This window comes from Stegastes partitus, unplaced genomic scaffold (genome assembly GCF_000690725.1).
Source record: "Stegastes partitus isolate 25-593 unplaced genomic scaffold, Stegastes_partitus-1.0.2 Scaffold218, whole genome shotgun sequence".
In the NCBI taxonomy this organism is placed as follows: domain Eukaryota; kingdom Metazoa; phylum Chordata; class Actinopteri; family Pomacentridae; genus Stegastes; species Stegastes partitus.
In genome coordinates, this window is record NW_007577949.1 from 436841 (window position 1) to 458611 (window position 21771).

The window sequence follows — 21771 nt, forward strand, 5'->3', positions numbered from 1 at the left end:
CAGCCCCATCAAGAAATTATTATTTGTTGTCTTTATTTTTATTTATTTAATTGTATTATTTTATTTCTTTTTTTACATTCAGCCTTTAAAACTGGCCATTCAATAAATAGGTTGTAAAAGTAAAATCTGCAGTCAAATGTCATTAGTTTATGCCACCACATAAACATGGTATGTTTATGTGGTATTGTTCCTGGGATAATAACAAAAGATGTTAACCCTACCAAAGGGATCAATAAAGTTCTATCTAATCTAATCTAATCTAATCTATCTAACATGCATACAAAGTGTAGAATTTCAGGCTACATGAAACTAACTAAGAACTAAGAACACAAGCCTGTACAGTCAACAATTAGAAAGAGTCCAGATTTTTCATCTGCAGAAAGTTCTGGGTGTTAGAAGGAGAAGAAAGTCTGGTGTTCTTCAGAGGTGTGGTTATCCTAAAGATTACATCTTGTCTCCAAGAGGACCGCAAATAGTTGCTTTGCAGTAAACATCCAATATGCAGATGTTTAAAAGTTTTGAGTTAGCTGTCTTCTGAAATGGCCTCCGACCAAATTTACAGCTGTGAGAAAGGGTCTCTGGGTTGTCTGTCTGTTGTTTGGAATGTGCCTGGTAATAAACTGTTGTCTGCTCCTCAGTACGTATGTGTGTGTGTGTGTGTGTGTGTGTGTGTACTGACATGTTCAGACTCAATTTCTCACAAATAAATGAAGTGATTCAGGATTTTACTTCAGTCTGAATCACTGTTATATATCATGATGAGAGTGAAAATCAATCAGTGTTGCTTTTTCAGGGTTTATGACCTCAGTCAGTTCCCATCATAAAAGCAGTTGAACATATTTCCTCCATTACTTGACATAAATGCAAGTCCCCTTTAATGGGCCTAACAGACATTCCTGCCAAGTGTAAGGCGAATCTGTTTCACTGTAATTTTATCAATAGTCTTTGTGTCCCTGCTTTTGTTTGTCATCCATACTAATAGTTTAGCAGTTTTCACTCATTTAAATATAATAAAGAATGAACTCAGCTCAATTCTTCTGTGATTCTTCATGAAGTCGAAAACAAAGCTCACTGTTTGTACTGAGGATGGAAAGAGGACAGAACAACAATTTGTGTCTGTAGGAACTCAGCCTCACTTTCAAACAGACTGCATTGTTTGTTCTTGCCACTGAAAAGTCTCCAGCATTGTGCGACTGAACGGACAATGATCACACAACACAAAAGTTCATTGACAAGAGTTGCTTCCATCAACAGCAGTGTTTTGAACACGAACACACACACACACACACACACACACAGTGCCGTGAAAGAATCCTTGCCCTCTTCTAAAATTCTTATTTTTTTTGCATATTTTCCCCACTTAAATGTTTACGATCATCAAACAAATGTATCAGACAAAGATAACCCAAGTAAACACAAAATGCAGTTTTTAAATAATGCTTTTATTTATTAAGAAAGGAAACTATTCGATGCTACGTGTGTGAAAAAGAAATTGCCTCCTAAACCTAATAACTGGTTGGGCCACCCTCAGCATAACTGAAATCAAGCGTTTTCTAAAACTGGCAATGAGTCGTTCACAGCTCTGTGGAGATATTTTGACCTACTCTTGTTTTAATTCAGCAACACTGGAGGGTTTTTGAGCATGAACGACCTTTTTAAGGTCATGCCACAGCATTACCATTGGATTCCTAGTCCGGACTTTGACAAGGCCACTCCAGAACCTTCAATTATTTTTTTTTTAAGCCATTCAGAAGTGGACGTGCTGGTGTGTTTTAGATTGTTGTCCTGCTGCAGAACCCAAGTGCGCTTCAGCTTGAGGTCATGAACTGATGGCCAAACATTCTCCTTCAGGATTTTCTGGTAGAGAGCAGAATTCATGGTTCCATCAATCACAGCAAGTCATCCAGGTCAACCCAGTCTCACACTAAATTGTGTAATACCTAGGTGTGGTTGCTAAGGACGCTATTAACAATGAACTGGAAGGAAGTTGATGTTGCGCCACGTTGCTCAAACTGGTTATTTTACAAGATTGAATTTCCCTTCTGGGATAAATAAAGTATTTTTCATTTCATTCATTTCATTTCATTCATTTTTCATTTCATTTCATTTCATTATTTATTTATTTATTTAGTTTTATGTATTTAGCGAAAGCAACCCTGTTAGTGTCGGCTCATAGACTTGGAAGTGTGTGTTTTTAAGTTTTAAGGACAGAAAAGTGATATAAATCCCAGTCAAAACAGGTCTTCTTATCTATAAAACCTCAATATAATCACTTCTTTATTAAATTCAGATTTCTAACTTTGTGGCATTAAAACAGTAACAAAGCATTTTCATTATTAATAGCGTAACAATCTGAATCCGAATAGAAATAAATATTGTTCAAAGGAGGAGTCTATCCCAGCTGACTCAGGTTGAAGGCACGGGACATCTGGAGCAGCATATGCACTGTCTAATAGGGGAAACAAACACAAACAAAAAAAACGTGGCCCAGACATAAAAGATAAATCAAATTGAAATGTATTCATTTGAAAAATTTGGGCAGTACCTGTCTCTGGAAATGAATCAGTCAATTAGGTTTTTGACTATTTCACAAACTGCCGTGAGACTGGGTTGTTTTAACACATGAACAATACGTTCAAATTTAAAGGAATAATAAATAAATGAATTAAGTCACGTAACCAGTTTGAGCTATGTGACATGACATCAGCTTCCTTCGTTGTTGATAGCATCCTTAGCAACCACAAAAAACAACAAAAAACTTAGTATTCCTACAGTTTCGTTGAGAGACCTAAAAGAATGTTTGTTAAAATGAAAAAACTGCAAATCATATACATAAACTGAATGGTTACTATGAAAATAAAGTGTGCATTTGTTACTAGAAAAGTTATTAAAATTAAGCTACATCCGGTTCCAAATTGTTATCCAAGTTTTATTTTTCTTTGATTTTCCTAAATATTCCATGCAAATGACAGTCAGCATAATTTTCAAGTCATCAACCATTAGACTATAATTCAAATGTTGTTGAACAAACCTTTCAGTATTTTTTTCAAAAATAAAAAACTTAAAATGCACTGTTCCAAATTATTACGCAGAACAAAGTTCCAAAACATTGTATAGGTTGTGAAGAACTGAAAATGGTCATTTGTTGAATTTGCAGCATTAGGAGGTCACATTTACTGAAATCAAAAGCTATTTCAATCAAAAACATCTCAACAGGTCAAGTTACATTTTCTGACCCCTTATTTGACAGCAGCTTCACAATTCTTGCATCCATTGAACTTGTGAGTTTTTAGAGAGTTTCTGCTTGAATTTCTTTGCAGGATGTCAGACTAGCCTCCCAGAGCTGCTGTTTGGATGTGAACTGCCTCCCACCATCATAGATCTTTCTCTTGAGTATGCTCCAAAGGTTCTCATTAGGGTTGAGGTCAGAGGAGGATGGGGCCACACCATGAGTTTGCCTCCTTTTATGCCCATAGCAGCAATGATGCAGAGGTATCCCTGCAGCATGAGATGGTGCATTATCATGCATGAAGACGATTTTGTAACGAAAAGCACAGTTCTTCTTTTTGTACCATGGAAGAAAGTGGACAGTCAGAAACTCCACATACTTTTCAGAGGTCATTTTCACACCTCAGGGACCCTAAAGGGGCCGACCTGCTCTCTCCCCATAATTCCGGCCCAAAACATGACTCTGCTACCTCCTTGCTGACTTCACAGCCTTGTTGGGACATGGTGGCTGTCCACCAACCATCACTACTCCATCCATCTGGACCATCCAGGGTTGCATGACGCTCATCAGTGAACAAGACTGTTTGAAAATTAGTCTTCATGTATTTCTGGGCCCATTGCAGCCATTTGTGCTTGTGAGCACTGGTTAGGGGTGGCCGAATAGAAGGCTTGTGCATAACTGCAAGCCTCTGGAGGATCGTACACCTTGATGTTCATGGGACTCCAGAGGCACCAGCAGCTTCAGATACCCGTTTGCAACTTTGTAATGGCATTTTAGCAGCTGCTCTCTTAATTCAATGTATTTATCTGACAGAAGCCTTCATCATTGTATCTTTATCTGCACAAACCCATGTGTGCTCTGAATCAGCCACAAATCTCTTAATAGTGCGGTGATCACACTAAAGTTTTTGTGAAATATCTAAGGTCTTCATACCTTGTCCAGGGCATTCAACTATTTCACACTTTTTGGCAGCAGAGAGATCCTTTTTCTTTCCCACATTGCTTAAAAATGGTGGTCTGCTTAACAATGTGGAACATCCTTCTTTAGTAGTTTTCTCTTTAATTGGGCTTACCTGGCAAACTAGTTATCACAGGTGTCTGAGATTGATTTCAGTGATCCAAAGAATCCTGAGGCACAATACTGTCCATGGGTTTAACTGAAAAACAAAAAATGTAATATTTATGACACTTACATACAATTTGCATAATAATTTTGAATGTGGTGTAAAGCCACAATCTATTTTAAAATATAGCAATTTTCACCAGAACCAGAAGGGATGTCCGCCATGGTTTTTGTTCACAACGGGGAAAAAACTCATTTGTATGAAAAAACATTTTGCACTGTGGACAAACATAGGTATTGGGTTGTCCAAGTCCTGAAGCAGCAAAGCAGCCCCAGACTATCACACTACCACCACCATGTTTGACTGTTGGTATGATGTTCTTTTTCTGAAATGTGTTACTTTTACGCCAGTAACAAGACACACACCTTCCAAAAGGTTCAACTTTCGTCTCATCATTCCATAGAATCTTCTCCCAAAAGTCTTGGGGATCATTCAGATGTTTGCTTGCAAAAGTAAGATGAGCCTTTATGTTCTTTTTGGTCAGCAGTGGTTTTGGCCTTGAACTCTGCCATGGATGCCATATTTGTCCAGTCTCTTCCTTATTTTTGAGTCATGAACACTGACCTTAACTGAGGCAAGGGAGGCCTGCAGTTCTTTAGATGTTGTCCTGGGTTCCTTTGTGACCTCCTGGATGAGTTGTTGCTCTTGGGGTCATTGTGGTTGGCCAGCCACTGCTGGGAAGGTTCACCACTGTTCTATGTTTTCTCCATTTGTGGATAATGGCTCTCACTGTGGTTTGCTGGAGCCCTCAAGCTTTAAAAATGGCTTTGTAACCGTTTCCAGACTGATAGATGTCAATTACTTTATTTCTCATCTGTTCTTGAATTTCTTTGGATCACAACATGTTGTTGCAGTTTTTGAGATCTTTTGGCCGACTTCATTCTGTCAGACAGGTTCTATTGAAGTGATTTCTTGATTGAACAGGTCTAGAGGTAATCAGGCTTGGGTGTGGTCAGTGAAATTGAACTCAGCTTTCCAAAAAATGTGATTAGCCACAGTTAATTCATGATTTAACAAGGGGACAATTACTTTGGATTGGTTTGGATAGCTTTTTTCCCTTAAAACATTAAATCATCATTTAAAAACTGTATTTTGTGTTTACTTTGGTTATCTCTGTCTAATATTTAAATTTGTTTGGTGGTCTTAAAAGTTTAAGTGGGGGAAATATTTTTTAAAAATAAGAATTCGAGAAGGGGGCAAATACTTTTTCACTGCACTGTATATATACATACACACACCTTACACAAGTGTTGAACCTGCTAGTTAACAAATATCCCTACAGTTCAAAGCAGGGCGCACAGAGAAGATTTGACTTACTTAACTGCTGATAAAACAGCCAACACACATGCACAAAGCTGAGTAATCAGCCAGGCTGCTGTCCAGACAGAAGGCCAGCTGGCTGCAGGACTAAGAGTAGACCAACTCATCAACCTGATGAATGAAGCAACAAAAACAAGAACTCTTTATCTGTGCTTCTTTATTACGCAATAAAAACAACAGTATTGTCTGGCTCAACAGCCAGTGTGTAGTCGCATGTACACGCATGCAGTTATGTTTTGTCATGTTGTGTGTTTGGGTCCAACTTGGCCACGACTGCATTACAGACGTGTAAATGTGAGTTTTTCTGTATGCAAGTATATATGTCTGAGGTTTGGGTCCCAGTCAATAGCTTCTAGTTAAGTAACAGCACTGTAAATAGGAGGAAACTTCCAGAAAACATTTTTTACAACCCTCAGGGGCTCCAGAACCTGACAGCAGAACGAAAGGCCCATTGGACATCTATATTAGGGCTGAACAATTAACTGATCTAAAAAAAGAATAAAATAAAAAATACACACAATTTCAAACAACACAATTAGCAAATTGCAAAGACTACCCAAGGTTTAAACTTTGATGCCAGTGGTTTTACAAGTTCATGCCACCCCCTTCTGTAACAGCCACTTTAGAGAGACAGCTGTGACTCAAGTGGTGGAGCAGGTTGTCCACTCACTGCAAGGCTTGTGGTGCATGCGAGTGTCAGACTAGTTGTTGTCCCATTGGTGTAAACATTGTGCACGTAATGCCTTGATTCAGCCTGTTTCCCCACTAAATATGTGTGAAGCAGCTTAAGGAAACTTTGGTAACTTTGTGCTTATGTGCTTGTTTTTGCAAATGACTAGGCAATTAATGGTAATAGGTTCATATCTGTGTTTCTCAGCTCCACAAGTCTGAAACGTGTCAGAAATTGTTTCAAGCAACCATCTGCTTTTCTGGTCCACATGAGCAGCAACAAAATATGTTACATTTCCTCTGGTTCATCATGTGTAGAGAAATTATATCCAGAGTAAATTCCTATTTACTGTGATGGTCAGAGAGTATGGCCAGGGTTCACTTATTCCTACATAATTTGCTACACTGAACATCATTGTGGATGGAAAACAATAACTTTCCAGTGTAAAAATATCTGTTATGAACTCTGGTCGTAAGGGATGGTTAGGATGTCTGTTTATGCGTACCTTACCTTTTTTCACCCTGAACCTCACAACCATTTGAATGTGCTAAACTTACAGTAATTGTCACAATGAATCACACTCTTGCCTTGTTGTTATCCTTAGTCTGTTGTAAAGACATGCATAAGGTCAAGTAACTGGATCTCTAGTTTCGATAGGGATCAACAAGCCTGATGCTGTCACCCAAAAACAGACCTGCCATGGTCTGTATGCTGTTTCTCCTGTTAAAATCAAACAGGGTTGTTGGGTACACCACTTTGTTTTATTTATTTAATTTGTTTAAATGTAAAACCTGAAAGAGGTAAAACTAATGAAGGAAAACACTGCTCTGAGCAGCCCTGTATTATTGACAGGGTCTCCACTTCAGTTCACCTCCAATACAGCAGACATCTTAAATAAAGCACGAGTTTTGGTTTGATTAGTTTTGTCTGATGCAGAGAAAAACACAGTCCTGTTTCACATATCTCTCCCTCCTCCATGTCACTCTTTAATCCTTTTTCTCAACACTCTGGTGTCTGAGCATCTTGTGCTTCACAGTATCTCTCTATCTTTAGGTAGCAGTAACATTAACAAGTGGTTCAATAATACACATTTTGCAAGCAATTGAGTTCCGGACCTGTATTATGTTAAACTGCTGAGCAAAAGCTAAAAATACAACATATCCCCCTTACAGATGTAACTCTAAATTGGCATCTTATCGGAATCTCTCTGATGTATATCCTACACAAGTAGCAAATTTCACACTTGGTGGCTCCCACAGCATGTAGTTATTTTTTACAGAATAAGACTAGTCATATCCTCTATTTCTTGTTGTTAACAAAAAATAAATAAATAAAACAAAAAACAAAAACAATCTATCCTAGCAAGTAGTGTGGGTGTATTTAAAGACTGATTTATCGTATCCCTTTTTGCCACAGAGCTCCATTTCATCCAGTAATGATTACTATGAACATAGAGCCTGTTTTATTGTTACTCGCCACATACACCATCCTGCTACTTGAAATGCTCAGTAGAACACGAAAGGTGGATTAATCAGCTGCTGGAAATAGCGTCTGCCAAATGAAATTGTAGAATTGTAGAAATACGAGTGCATCCCAACAAATGAAAATATTGTAAACAAACCCCCCCCCAAAAACTTAAATGTTATCATTTATTAGTCTCATTCACCACAGCTAATTTCTTGTGTGTGCAAGCTCACTTGTCAATAAAAAAAGATTCTGATTCTGATTAACTGTGTAAATTTTTAATATATTCTAGACTCATCACACACAAATTGAAATGTTTTGAAGCATTTTTCAGTTTTAATTTTGATAATTATGGCCTACAGCTCAAAAAAGGAAAATACAAAACAATAAACAAAACATATCTTAAAATATTACAAATATTTTGTTTAAGTAAATTACTGTTCAGACAGTATGGATGCCATGTACCTCTCAGGCTGGTTGAGTGCAACCAAAATCATGGGGAAGACGGCTGACTTGACAGTTGTCCAGAAGACGATCATCTACACCGTTCACAAGGAGCCACAGGTCACTGCTGAAAAGGCTGGCTGTTGACAGAGTGCTGTATTGAACCACATTAATGGAAAACTGTAAGAGAAAAGTGTGGTAGGAAAAGGTGCGCAAGCAACAGGAGTGACTGTAGCCTTAAAAGGATTGTCAAGAAAGGTTGATTCAAGACCTCTGGCGAGCTTCACTAGGAATGGACTGAGGCAAGATGTCAATGCATCAAAAGCCACCAGGCACAAACCCAAGCCTCTTGAATCCTCCTGTGGATCTTGTGCTGGAAAGAACAAGAGTTAGAGAAGGATAAAACAGAGGAAACTTTAGACACACATATATACAGTGCTGTGAAAAGTATTAGCCCCCCCTTCTCTTTTTGCATATTTGTCACACTTGAAACATTTCAGATCATCAAACAAATTTTAATATGAGACAAAGATAAATCAAGAAAACACAAAATGCACTTTTTTAAATCACAATTTCATTTATTGAAGGAAAGATGCTGTCCAGTCCTACCATGTTTTATGTGAAAAAGTAATTGCCCCTTGAGATACCAATCTACCAAATGACCAAATTCATTTGGCAGTGGCAAATGGTTTGCTGAACATGATATTACTGTGCTTTACTGGCCAACCAACTCACCTGACCTGAACCCTCCATATGGGGTATTGTCAATACAAGCCGAAGGCTACTATCAAAGCAACCTGGGCCTAAAGGACACCTCAGCAGTGCCATAGACTGATTGAAGTTTATGGCAAAGCAGCCCTAACAAAAGTACTGAGTAAAAATGAACATCCATCCATTATCTCTACACCGCCTAATCCTCACTAGGGTCGCGGGGGGCTGGAGCCTATCCCAGCTGACTTAGGGTGAAGGCAGGGGACACCCTGGACAGGTCACCAGTCTATCACAGGGCTACACTTAGAGACAGACAACCAAGCACACTCACATTCACACCTACGGACAATTTAGAATCACCAATTAACCTCAACATGTTTTTGGACTGTGTGGGAGGAAGCCGGAGAACCCGGAGAGAACCCACACTGCACGCAGAAAGATTCCGGTGCCCCCACCGGGGGCAGTGCTACCCTGCAGCCCATAAATGAACATACTTTTCAGAAGTTGGACATTTTTGGATTGTGGATTTCTCTCAGCAAACATAGCTCGTCCAGCTTGTTGTGGAGGGAGCAGACATTGAAGAGTAGGCGCGACGGTTCTGCTGGTCTGGAGGGTTTAGCCTTTAGCCTAGCATGGATCCTTGCTCTCTGCCTCCTCCTTTGTTTACGTTGTACCGTTTGCACTTCCTTCTTTCTCGGGTAACTGCTGGCGTAGTCTCCGATCGGACTCCGCATTGGTGCAGCATGTCCAATCACAACCGATTGCTGCAATTTCAGCGCTGTTCACTGACCTGATGCCCAGAAAAGTCTCCCAGCTGCAAGTTTTGCGGAAAGAACGTCTGGGATAGGTAAGACACTCAAAACGTTCGCTTTCGTTGTCTCCTGAAGGGGGCGCTGTGTCTATGTGCGCCGCCATCACCATGGCGTCTGAGTGGACTGATCTGTCCAAAGACACATAATATGTTCTGTTTATGCTGTGCAATCACAGTATATACTTTCATTCACTAGTGGACTAATAGAGAGCTTCTCTGCTCCATCTGTTAAAGATCTAGTGGTATTTTTCTAAAGTTATTCAACCCATCCACCCCTCCTCATCAACAACCCTCGTCTTTGTGAGTCATCAGTACATCGCTCTATGTGGAGTGTAGGAGGACACCAGACACTCTGCCTTTTTTCTTCTGTATAGCTAAATCTCTGCCTCCATTCATCTTTGTATCTGCTTTGCTGTCCTCATTCTCTCCTTTTTTCTCTTTTCTGCTCCCTGTGTGTCTCTGTTTATTGTGGAGGAGGCTGACCAGTTAGAAATAACATCCTGGTTTAGATGGGCTGTTTTTTTATTTTCTCTGTCATCCTCCATCCATCTAATCAACTTCAAAATGATGAAAATAATTCATTTCTAGAAAAATGAGTATTTCCTCGACTAACAACTAATAATTAAATTCATAAAATTGAATCAATTAATCAAATTGATCATTAACTATTTAGTCTAGTGGTCAAAAATACAATTAAAAGTCTATCACACCAGAGTAATGTCTTCAAATCACCTATTTTGTCTACCAACTCTGATTCAGCGTAATCACTTTGCAACAATAAAGTGGTATATGATACTTTATGCCATTGCTGTTCTAGCCGTGTAGTTGCTCTGCAACCCCTTTTATGTGAACACTGGCCCCTACATATTGGTATATGTCAATGGTCATGTAATGTACCTTTTCAGGTTTGTTAGTATGTGTAGAGGGTATTCCTGAAACTTAGCTAATATACGAATCGTGAGGTTGTGTTTGTGTGGCTGTAGCCTGACACGAGCCAAATATTATCATCAAACATCAGCACAAATCCCTGCAGCCAGCTTCAGTGTCTAAGACCAGAAAATGGGCGTTGGTATAGCAGCACGTTCATGCCCATAACTTCTAATTCCATTTGGTTAGGTGTCATGTTTGACTACATATTTTTTTATATGGCTGCATATTTTTGCTCACTATCACGTCACTGGAAACACTAAATATTAAATAAAAGAAGTCCTGACTGTCTTTGAATTCATCATATTTAATAAGCAATCACCCAGAGCCTCTGATTAATGCATTAATTATTAATTTATCTGTATGAAATAATAAAAGAACCACACGTGTGTGTGTGTATGTGTCTGTGTGTGTGTGTGTGTGTGTCTGTGTGTGTCTGTGTGTGTGTGTGTGTGTGTGTGATGTGACGGACACAGTGCGGAACAGTAAAGAGAGGGAGGGGGAGGCGGAGTGCTTTTCCTCCCTCCATTCATCGTGAGCAAAGTCTCTGTCTATTGCTTGGACCTGATTGGCCGCCTCCGCACAGAGGGAAAGAGAGAGGTGGAGAGAGGGTGAGCGTGTGATGAAAGACCTGGGGAGGAGTTAGAGCATGTGAGCAGTGACAGAGAGCAAAGAAAGGCAACAACAGAGAAGACGCAGTGATTTGAAGAGCAGGAGAAAGAAGAGAAAAGGAAGGGATATCCTCAGAATTCACCTCTTCTTTCAGAACGAGAAAAACAACATCTCGTCCTTCCTCCCTCACTCCTCCTATTTTTTTATTACTCAGCTGGGGCGGATCTTCTCCTTCCCGCAGCCTTTTGCAGCAACACAAAAGCCTGAATGATGCGAGAGGAAGCGCAGAAGAGGCCGGCAGACATGAAGAGATGACTAGTCTGTGTGATAGGTTAGCATGTGGGGTTGACAGTTGTGAGTGTGTCTGTGTGTGTGGATGAGTGTGTGTGGGCGTCCCTAAGCTCTTGTTGGCTTTGACCAAATGGAATCTGGCTGGGCTAGTTGGCATGGAGAAGGATGCAAGGTGCTGTCTTGCTAGGTAGATTGCTGCCAGCAAACAAACACCCTCTTGTTTTCAGTCTACCCTCCGTTTACCAGTGAGTCTAGCCGAGTTAATTCAATTCAATTCAATTCAGTTCAGTTTTATTTGTATAGCGCATATTTACAACAAGTCATCTCATAGAGTTAAATGTATGCAGCGTGTGTTGTGATTTTTGTGGTTTTGCATTTTGTTGATTTTTTTTTTCTCAACTCTGAACTCACCCTTACTAACCACAGCATGCACTTAGTGTGTATCTGTCCTGACTGACACCCCTGTTGTAAGAAAGTCCTGAAAGGCGGCTCCCTTCATGTGATTTTGCAGCGACATCGAGACCTTGCCACGGCTCAGCTCATTAAGTCAGAGGGCAGCAAGCTGGTGCCTTCCCCATTTTTGTTTTGCCTCCCTTTAGTCTCTATCTCCATCCCTTTATCCCCCCTGAGGCCCCATTGTCATCATTAATTTTTAGCTGCCCATTAATAATGAAAGGAATGGAGTCTCTTCTGGTCTAGTGCCTTAAGGGTGAGAGGCAGACGGAGAAGGATAACAAGAAAACTGAGAGTTGGAAAACAGATAAGAGCTAAACACTGGACCAGAGACTACTTCTGTGAGAGAGAGTTGGAGGGGTGTGTCCGGCACTAACTGAATATACGGAGTCTCACGTATTTTGACACAGATTTGTTTTTGCTGAACAGAGGCAACTTACAGGAAGTATGTACGGGAATGAATTTCAAAGACCTAAGGTTCTCATTTGAAGAAGCACTGAAGAGAAAACGGATGTGGAAAATTAACAGAGGAGTCAACAGTACAGTCCCCTAAATAAAGGACCACTTGTTTAGTGTCTGACAGTTGATGGACAAAGCAAGGAGAAGGAAAGACGTTATGATGTAACTTCTTCGATGTGAACAGACTTCTAGGAAGTGCCTGAACTTTGTAACTTGTGAAGAAAAACCAAAAAGGAAAAGATACCTAAACTCACATTACCATGGATGACTCAAGTATTTTGAGACGCAGGGGCCTTCAGGTAAGATTTTTTTTTTTTATTTTTAATTTTTTCAGCTCAAATGTGGAGTCGTCTGTAGTTTACAGACACATTGGGTGATTTTTCTTTTCTTTTCTTTTCTTTTTTTTTTAAAGCTTCATTTTCACACACTTGACCAGTAGCTAGGCATCAGATTTTCAGCTGGTATTGGGATAGAAAGCATACTGGCACTCTCTCATTCTTACTCAAACACACAAGGTCAGGCCTATTGAATTTCTCTCTGGTGGGAAACAGTTAATGACACCCCAACAGCAGGCAATCATGTATCAGAATACATATATGAAAGACAACCTAATACAGTTATGTAGGACCTTTGAAAGATAATGATTACATACATTCGATTGAGATCTGGAATATCTGGAGACTGTATCAACCCCTTTGGCTTTTTGTTGTGTTCTTCAAGCTGTTCCTGAGCAGTTTTTGCCATATGGCAGAGTCCCTGTGTCAGTGTTGTCTGGGTTTACTGTGTTTATTTGTGTATAGAGCTCCAGACTGCGACCAGAATGGTTTTTTGAGAGTGTGCAAGTTAAAGTTTCAAGTGGTATACAGCAAGTGCATAATGATCATTTGGTGTTGGTGTCGCTCTAACCAGTGCAGTTAGCTACTGCAGTAGCCACAGTGGTAGAAAGTTGTACTTTTATTTCTTCCATGCCTCTGTCAGTCTGTCTCTACCTGGTGCATAAAACCATTTATTAAACTATTTAACGGTTGTGCGTGCCAATGATAAAGCAGTCAGTAGCTGATTATTTTACTGTTATTTTAAGAAATAATAGATTGCCAGTAGAGAGGGACAGACCCGACTCATGACGCCTGGTGCAGGCAGGAAGATGCCGACTGAACTGACAAAGAAAAAAATGCAATGCATTCAATTACAATGGCTCACACAGTATAGGGCTGCAAAACATAAAGAATGTTATTCACAATCATGATTTTCACTTCCCACCATTATGTGAACACCATCAACTGTGATATTTACATTTAAAAATGCGCTCTGCTCGTAAAAAATGAATCTTCTGTAGGCAGAGCAAGAGGAATGTGAATATTACTATTTGACTCTTTTCAAAATTAGTTTTGCTCACTCCCCTGTCTGAGAGAACTGTAGCCACCTCTCAGTATCTACTGCAGCCTGCAATGTGAGGTGTTTAGCATCTATGCATGAGTAGATGTTCAGCAAGTGAGGTGTGTAACCTGTGCCACAGTGGGAGTGGCACAGGGACTGAGGAAGTTGGTCACAGCTCCCACCTTGACATGTCCCGCCCTAATGTGGGACATGTCTATGTAGCATCGACATTAATGCTGAGACCCAGTTCGTCAGACAAAACAGGCAAGGTGTAGACAGTAACTTTTGCTCTTTAAAATTGCAATTATTATTATTATTATTATATTATTATTATATGTGTGTGCATTTTGTGCTTGCGTTAGTGTTTTTGTGCTTGTTATAAACTTGGAGGTGTGAAAGAAAATCTATCAAGATATAAAGATGTTCACTTCTGTCATTTCTCAACAACTTGTAAACAACTCGTTAACCCCGCAGCTTTACAAGCCATTGACAGTTCAACCCAGGTGGGATGTAACTTCTAACTAACTAATAGTCATGTGGCTCAAACTGACCTGCCAGTTGCAGCTGCAAATCACATTTTGATTGATACAGACAGTGTGTTCTTTCTGAAGAGGGCAGGAAGAGCAGCAGATCATTGGTTTTCAGAGCAATCAACCCACTTAGATTAGCTATATCGAAACACATTTCACATTGATTTTCAGATGAGACTGAAATTATTAGAACCAGTGGTGTACGGGAAGGTACGAAGACCACTTTCAAAAACAAAAACAAAACTAACCCCCCTATGTCAAAGTCAGTGATGGAAAAATGAATTGTAATTAATAAAGTAAAACAGAACGACTTTAGGACGATCATTTAATTTAATGTTTCTCCATTCTTACACAAGCGTGTATAAGATGCTGTCACAATGTGTTCTTTCAGGGTTTCAGGACTGTAGAAGTAGAGGGTTCAGTAATGTTGAGTCAGCATGCACTCGCCTATTTCCCTACATACTCCTGAGAGTGGGTGGAGAGAGATGTGTATGTTTAAGTCAGTTTTAGCATTTGGCCTCAGGTAACCTCTTTCCCTCCAACCCTCCCTCACCCTCTGAGGCTGCCAGGAGAAATCAGGATACAAGGTTCTGCATGCAGTGACAATGAAACATAGTGTTCTTGATCTAACATTTATGGTGTTTAAATAGCTTTGTGTGAAGGGGAAGCAGACCTCAAATGAGGACACCATGCAGAGGGAGATGACCTGGATTTGCTGAGTTTAAGATTCCAGGGCTGAATTGCACCTGTTCTACCTCAGGTTTTATTTTACAGAAACAGGTCTTGTAATGTGGTAGTGTCATGCCCCAGCCAACGTTTTAATGCACTGTTCAATGAAAGAAAGAAGCATCAACCAATTTAACACAATTTGTGTTAAAAACATGGTGCAGTGATTGGCCATTATTCCTTTACTAACTAGGCCCTTGGTATGCTATGTTTATATTGATATGCTTTAATTGTTACTTCAATGTTACCTGAAATTTCTTTACAGGAAAAGCCTTATATAAGGCATTGGATGATTATTGTTAATGTCAGGCAATATGTGAAGGTTTTTGGTGTGATGCACTTGCCTTACTTTTTGCACAAGTCTGCCTTTGTTAAAACAGCTAGTCATTATGACTTAGTCATCTTCATCTCTCCCTATTCTGCTACAGAAGATAAATAAAAAGATATATTATTCTTGCAAGACTGAGGCGCACCTCTCTGGTCAACCACTATCCTCAGTGAAGGGCTGCAGGTATTTCTTTACAAATCTTTGACATGAATCAGGGTCGGAAGAATCCTTCATCTTGGCATTTTTTTGCACAGCAAAATTCAGTGGCACTTAATATTTAGTTTCAGTATTTTTGTTTCATGCACGTACATACACAGTAAAATCATCTGTCCCATTTGTTTTACTGCATTAAAAAACAAAACTATATTATGTCTGAAGTGACACTAGTGTTTGGACAATTACAAATACAGTATACTAACAAAGTATAGATGTCATATAGTAGATAAGATAATTTTGTTTCTCAACTACAGTTAACACCAGTCTGTTTTAGGTAGGGACCTGTTCATGCACACATGCTCACCAAAAGCACAGGGCTTACACTTTTTTGAGAAAAGTTTAAATGACACACACAATGTAAAGTTACTCTTTAACGATCACAAATTGTAACAGGAAATAGTAACCTAACATTGCTTTTCTTGTCACACAATCGCTCTATGTAAAACCTTTGCCAAATGGGCAGACTGAAATACAGACTGATAGCTTTAAACCATTGTTTGTCTGTACACAGCAGCTCTGTCTGGACACAGTGTGTTTTTGTTTGTTGGAAGGGATGTCCTCTGGCATGTTTTGTTTCTGTAAATCTCTTTTTGTGGCTGGATGCCCACAGTTTTCCACCAATGCATTCGGCTGAATAGAATAAAAACACAACAAACAATTTGAAACTTTGGACTCGAGATGTTATGGTTTGAATAGAATTAACTACACTCATCATTTTGCTACTTTTACAACCTTCGCTGTTGAAAAGCTAAAATGTTAAAGTTCATCCCACAAGTTGTGCCAGAGATTCCATCCATCCATCCATCATCTGTACACAGCTTTATCCTCTGTTGGGTCGTGGGAGAGCTGGAGTCTATCCCAGCTGACTTAGGGGGAAGGAAAGGTACATCCTGGACAGATCGCTGGTCTATCGTAAGGCTGTGCCTTTGATTTTTATTATTACATTGATTTTTATTACATATTGTCTAATATGTAATGGAAATCAATGTAATCATAAATATCAAAGGGCTTTATCATGAGTCATCCAAGTAGTTATCTAGAGCCTTCCTCTAGACCAGGGGTCGGCAACCTGCGTCTCCGGATCCACATGCAGCTCTTTCATACCTCTGCCGCAGCTCCTTGTGGCTTTGGAAAATACATAACGGGTATTTAATTTAGAGTTGTTTTATTTAGTTTTTTAGTTTTTAAGATCTGATTCTAAATTTGAAGATTATGATGGTGATTTTGTAACATTAAAATAAAATGTGTTTCATTTTTTGTCGCTCAAACACCCGCTGGCACGAGCAGTGTTGCCAACTTGGTGACTTTCTCACTAAATCTGGCATCTTTCCAAATCCTCTTGGCGACTTTTTTGTCAAAAGCGACTAGCGACAAATGTAGTGAATCTTTCTGGTGTTTTGGAGACTCTGATGTTAAAACGCGTATCGTTCTGCAGTTACTGTCCTCAGTGAGCAGCGGTGCTGCCATGAGCTCCTCCCGTCCTAAAGCACTCACAGGCGGTCAGGAGTCTGGTCAGCAGTCCCAGCTGCAATCAGCAGGACAACCAGATGTCATTTTTACTTGCTGCAGGTGGATAATTTAAGTTCGGCTTTTTATTTCATAAATACGAGGAGAATTTAAATAGACATTGAGTATTTTGTTTGAAAGTGACCTTTAACCCAGTGTCTTTTTTTTCAGAGTTTCAAATGTTTTGTTGCAGAAATTACATTTCATTTTTTTCTGTAGCAGTTCATTGATTTCATAAATGCCACACACTATAATTTTTTACACATAGCATAAAGGTAAAAAACGATATATGCAGTGTTATCTTCATTTTAGATGTCAAAAGGGTTTTTTGGCTCCTGGTGTTTTCTTTTCTGTGAGAAACGGATCCAAATGGCTCTTTGAGTGTTTAAGGTTGCCAACCCCTGGACTCGGCTATTAGTTTTCAAGCTAATTATCATGGATCAACATGTTGGTGAAAGAGACATTCTACCTTGAGAATAGCATGAGAAAAAGGGTCAGAGGGTCACTAAAAGTGTCTATTCAGTAGTTGTTGAGATTTTTGCTGGAATAAATTCATCATCACAAAATACACTGCAGAAAATTCTGGTAAGAGATTTAGTACTTTGTTAAATATGATATTGATATGATGTCTCTGTCTCATTAAGGTTGGCATGTTAGTATTGCTTTCATTACTGACAACAATTTATTATTTTTTAAAGTAATTTCCAAGAGAGCAACTAAATGTCTAACTGCATACAACACAGAATAAATGTGATGCATAATATGCTGATGAAGAAATACAGCAATACTAAAACCATATAAATGGATAGACCATTTAACAATGTCATCCTTAGGACTCACCTGGAATAGATAATAATCATCAAAAAAGTCCACAACAACACAGTGTTTGCTTGAGCTGCATTGTTTCGTTTGCGTGTGACTGAAAGTCTGTCAGTTCACACATCCTCTTGTTGGCTGTATCAGTGTTTTGTATTTGTAGTCCTCTGTTGCTTTTGTTAAAGGATGCAGTGGTAAAGGAGAAAATATAAGGAAGGGAGGGGGTTTTATTAAAGAAACACAAGTGTGAGAATCACAAAGGACAAAGATTGACATTGCTCTGTTCAAGAGAAGAGTCATGTGTACAGTAGTGTTCAGTTTCTATACCTCTCCTGTCTGCTGATGTGGTCGTGGTAAAATCTAACTGCTGATGGGTGAAGTTTAACTGCACAGTGAAGATGTGTCTTTCATTCAGTTCCTCACCATGAGCTACTGCCAGCAATCAACCAACTATCTTACATGATGGCTGTGGTTAATTATACTGTTGGTCATATACTTTTTAAAAATCATTTTGGTCATTTGTTCACTTCTGTTGAGTAGAGCTGCTTACTGCATTACTATAGATTTTAAGTACCAACTGATATATCTGTTGAACAACCAAGAAAGAACTTTCAAGTAATAGGGGTGACTATTTTTTTTTTTCAGGTTTTGCATTTTGTGAAATGAAAAAAAGGTTGTGTTTAGACTAATGCAATTAACAGAAGCATAAATGTTATATGAATATGAAAAGTCAAGTGTTGACATGAAGGACAAAGTAAATTTCAATATCCACTCCTCAGCCTGGTTATAATGAGCTAAACTCATTTTTAACAAAGTGTAGCACTCCAGTATAACTTTGTAAGACTTAATAGTATAATAATATGATTAAGTGTCTAAATGTATGCTCAGTTAATTGTTTTATCTTCCTAATCGGTGCATAAGGCCTTTGATCGTCTGTTTGCGCTGTTGGTATTTTCTCCAAATGTTTTTGAGCCGAGAGGTGATTTAGAGTTAAAAATTATTTTTGCACTTTTGCTTTTTCTCCATGTTTTGCAGAATTCCTGCAAAGATAAATGAGCTTCAGATACCTTAGTTCTCTGAAAAATTGTTTCACAGCTGTGGGACAGAGTTGTCTCATCTGGCAGTGTATAGCTGAACAAGACCGAACATCCCACTTCCACTCCTGCACCAATGTGGGTCCCTCTCTAATATAGAAAACTGCAGGGGCATTTGAAGTGACCACACCTCTGCCAGTGCCGGTGCCCTATCTCACAACTTCAAAGAAAGTGATCCAGATCCACGACAAAATGTCATGGATTCTTCTTTTGCCCATGTTCTCTTTCTCCATTAGATTTTTCGTAATTGTGCTAACAGACAAACAGACCAACAAACAACAGCAATGGAAACATTATTTCTGGCAAGGAAGCAATATTACTAATGGATACCCTGATCATTAAATACAGTAATGGTAGGGACTTAGTATGGTATGTGTTCTGGTTCTGCTGTAGTGTGAGAAACACGATTAGTGGTGCCATTCAGAGCTCTAACACCAGCAGGCATTTTCTGTTTCAGAAACAAAAGCCTGTCTGTTCCTGGCTGTGTATTAAATCCAGAATCTGTATCGACGGTCTGTGCTGACATCAGCCTGTCTGGGTACCAGTGCACATGTGATCAGCTCCTATGAGGTGGTGTCTGCTTCCATGCCAAATTGCTGTCACATGGATTTAAAGATGACTCCTCAATGCTCTCTATGTGTGCCCACTCAAATTTCATGGACATTAAATAGGTTTCCCTTTAGAGACTTATTCTTTCTACATGAAGTAGTTCCTATGAAATAAGAGGAAGATATCTAAAGTAACTGTTGGTGAAGAGAGATGTTCCTATTGACTTTAGATGTCATGTGTCAGAACATAAATTACCATAAATAAGCATTAATTAACTTTCCCTGAATCTTACAGACAGTGTCACAGGGGTTCTGATAGGAACCCAAGTGTAGACATTTGTGGTAGCAAAGACAAACTTCAACACAAACTGCTGAATGGGGCTGAGGAGCAAACAAAAGGCATCTGGAGAATATGAAAAGAAACTATTTTCAAGAAAACAAAATAAATAAACACAAACAAGAGCATGGGAATGAAAAAGAAAAAAAAAAAAAAACAAAACACAATAAAAAAAATAAAAAAGTTGACAGAATTTACAAACCAAGAACTGACAAATACAATCCAGTAGGGAAATGGTCGATAACTGTATTTTTTAAACTGTTGCTTAGAGCATTATGCAACGAAATTTCATTCTTGTGCACTTTTTGTTTTTGTTTTTTTTGTTTTTTTAAATGCATGTGTGCTTGAATGACAATTAAGTTATCTATCTATTAAAACAACAGAGAAAGCAACTGAAAGGGTTAACAGGCGAGAAAAAAACAACAAAACAAAAACAAAACAGCAACCAATAAAAACTGGACAACTAGCACAGCACAAGCCAACGACACCACGGTTTATACTAAACTTAAAGAGGACAGATGACACAGTAAAATGGATCAGGGCAAAACTTGCTTTCAATAAGATCAGTATCTGTTCAGATCACATCAGTAATCTTTAGGTTTATAGACTCACTAACTTTGAACAGGGGCTGTGCAATATGTCCTTTCAGCATCAAGTGTGCATTCAGTAGTCACATTGCAGAAAGCATGATGTTAAATAAGGCAGATTACATCAGGAACATCATGCTACAAGTCTTTAGTGTCTGTTACAAAAAAGAACTCACACAGTTCTCCTTATCCATGACTAATTAACAAGAGAAGTTCGTCAGTATTAACTTCAGTTTAAGTTTCCTTGCATACACAGATTATTTTTCTTATACTGTATTTATGAGACATGAGTACAGCTTCCACATGTGCACAGCAAAATGAGTGAAGAACCAAAGAGAAACACTGGAAAAGAAGGCTTGTTTGAGAAAAAAAAAAAGAAAAGAAAGAAAGCCTCAGTTGTAAGACTGCACAACTGATGGAATCTTAATCATGACCCGTATTTATCACCTTACAGTGAAATGATCAGATCAACTGCAGCATTGATGGTTCTCTGGTCAATGGACTATGACAGATAGAAAACAGCCCATGTATATTAAATCACTGTGTTTTCAACTTGGGAAAAACTGACATTAGGAGTCTTTCTTTCGGGGCACCGCAATAGCTCACCTGGTTGAGCTGCCGTCCCATGTACAGGGGCTATAGTCCCCGACATGGAGGTCATGAGTTTGAATCCTGCTCATGGCCCTTTTTCGCAGGTCCTTCCCCCGTTCTTCTCTCCCACTTTCCTGTCTGTCTCTCAACTGCACGATCAAATAAAGGCAAAACTTGCACACTTGTCATAGTAGCTGTTGTGCAGTAACTAAGTAGGCAAATGTGAGGCTTCTCTGTGCACAGCTGCCTAGCTAACATCTACTGCAGCCGGCATATGAGATGTCTCATGAAAAATGAAACATCTGCTGTCTATAAGCAGATGTTCTGAAACTAGGGCATTTTAGGGACAGTTTCATTTATATTATGCCTCTAGGAGATGTATTGAGTTCAAGTGGGGAAGAACCTTATTTTAAGTTTTAAGTCTTTGTGGATGCAGATTTGTACACTAGCAGGAATGTAGCACAGCATGGAAGTGAATGCAGGCTACTTCTTCTCAGAGGGCCAGCAAAAACTCTGCTGCTCTGGGTAGTCTTTCCCCTCTCTCCTTGGCAAACAAACCACGTCAAGGCAAAACTGGAGGAAGCCATTTTAACGTAAAAGC

At 39.2% G+C, this 21771-nt stretch overlaps 1 protein-coding gene across 5 annotated transcripts in view; it reads left to right on the forward strand.

Annotated features, from left to right (window-relative positions):
* The window catches only part of mast2 (microtubule associated serine/threonine kinase 2), a 162593-nt gene that overhangs the window by 48611 nt on the left and 92211 nt on the right, over positions 1–21771 (forward strand). The window contains exons 1-2 of one of the 5 annotated variants that reach the window (XM_008281003.1): positions 11226–11847; positions 12485–12813. The exons of 3 other annotated variants lie outside the window; for them this stretch is intronic. In XM_008281003.1, coding sequence (XP_008279225.1) covers positions 12775–12813 — 39 coding nt within the window. In that variant the 5' untranslated portion in view covers positions 11226–11847; positions 12485–12774. Of the gene's footprint in view, positions 1–11225; positions 12814–21771 lie in introns of those variants that run through there. One more of the 5 variants, XM_008281002.1, reaches the window with a different exon arrangement.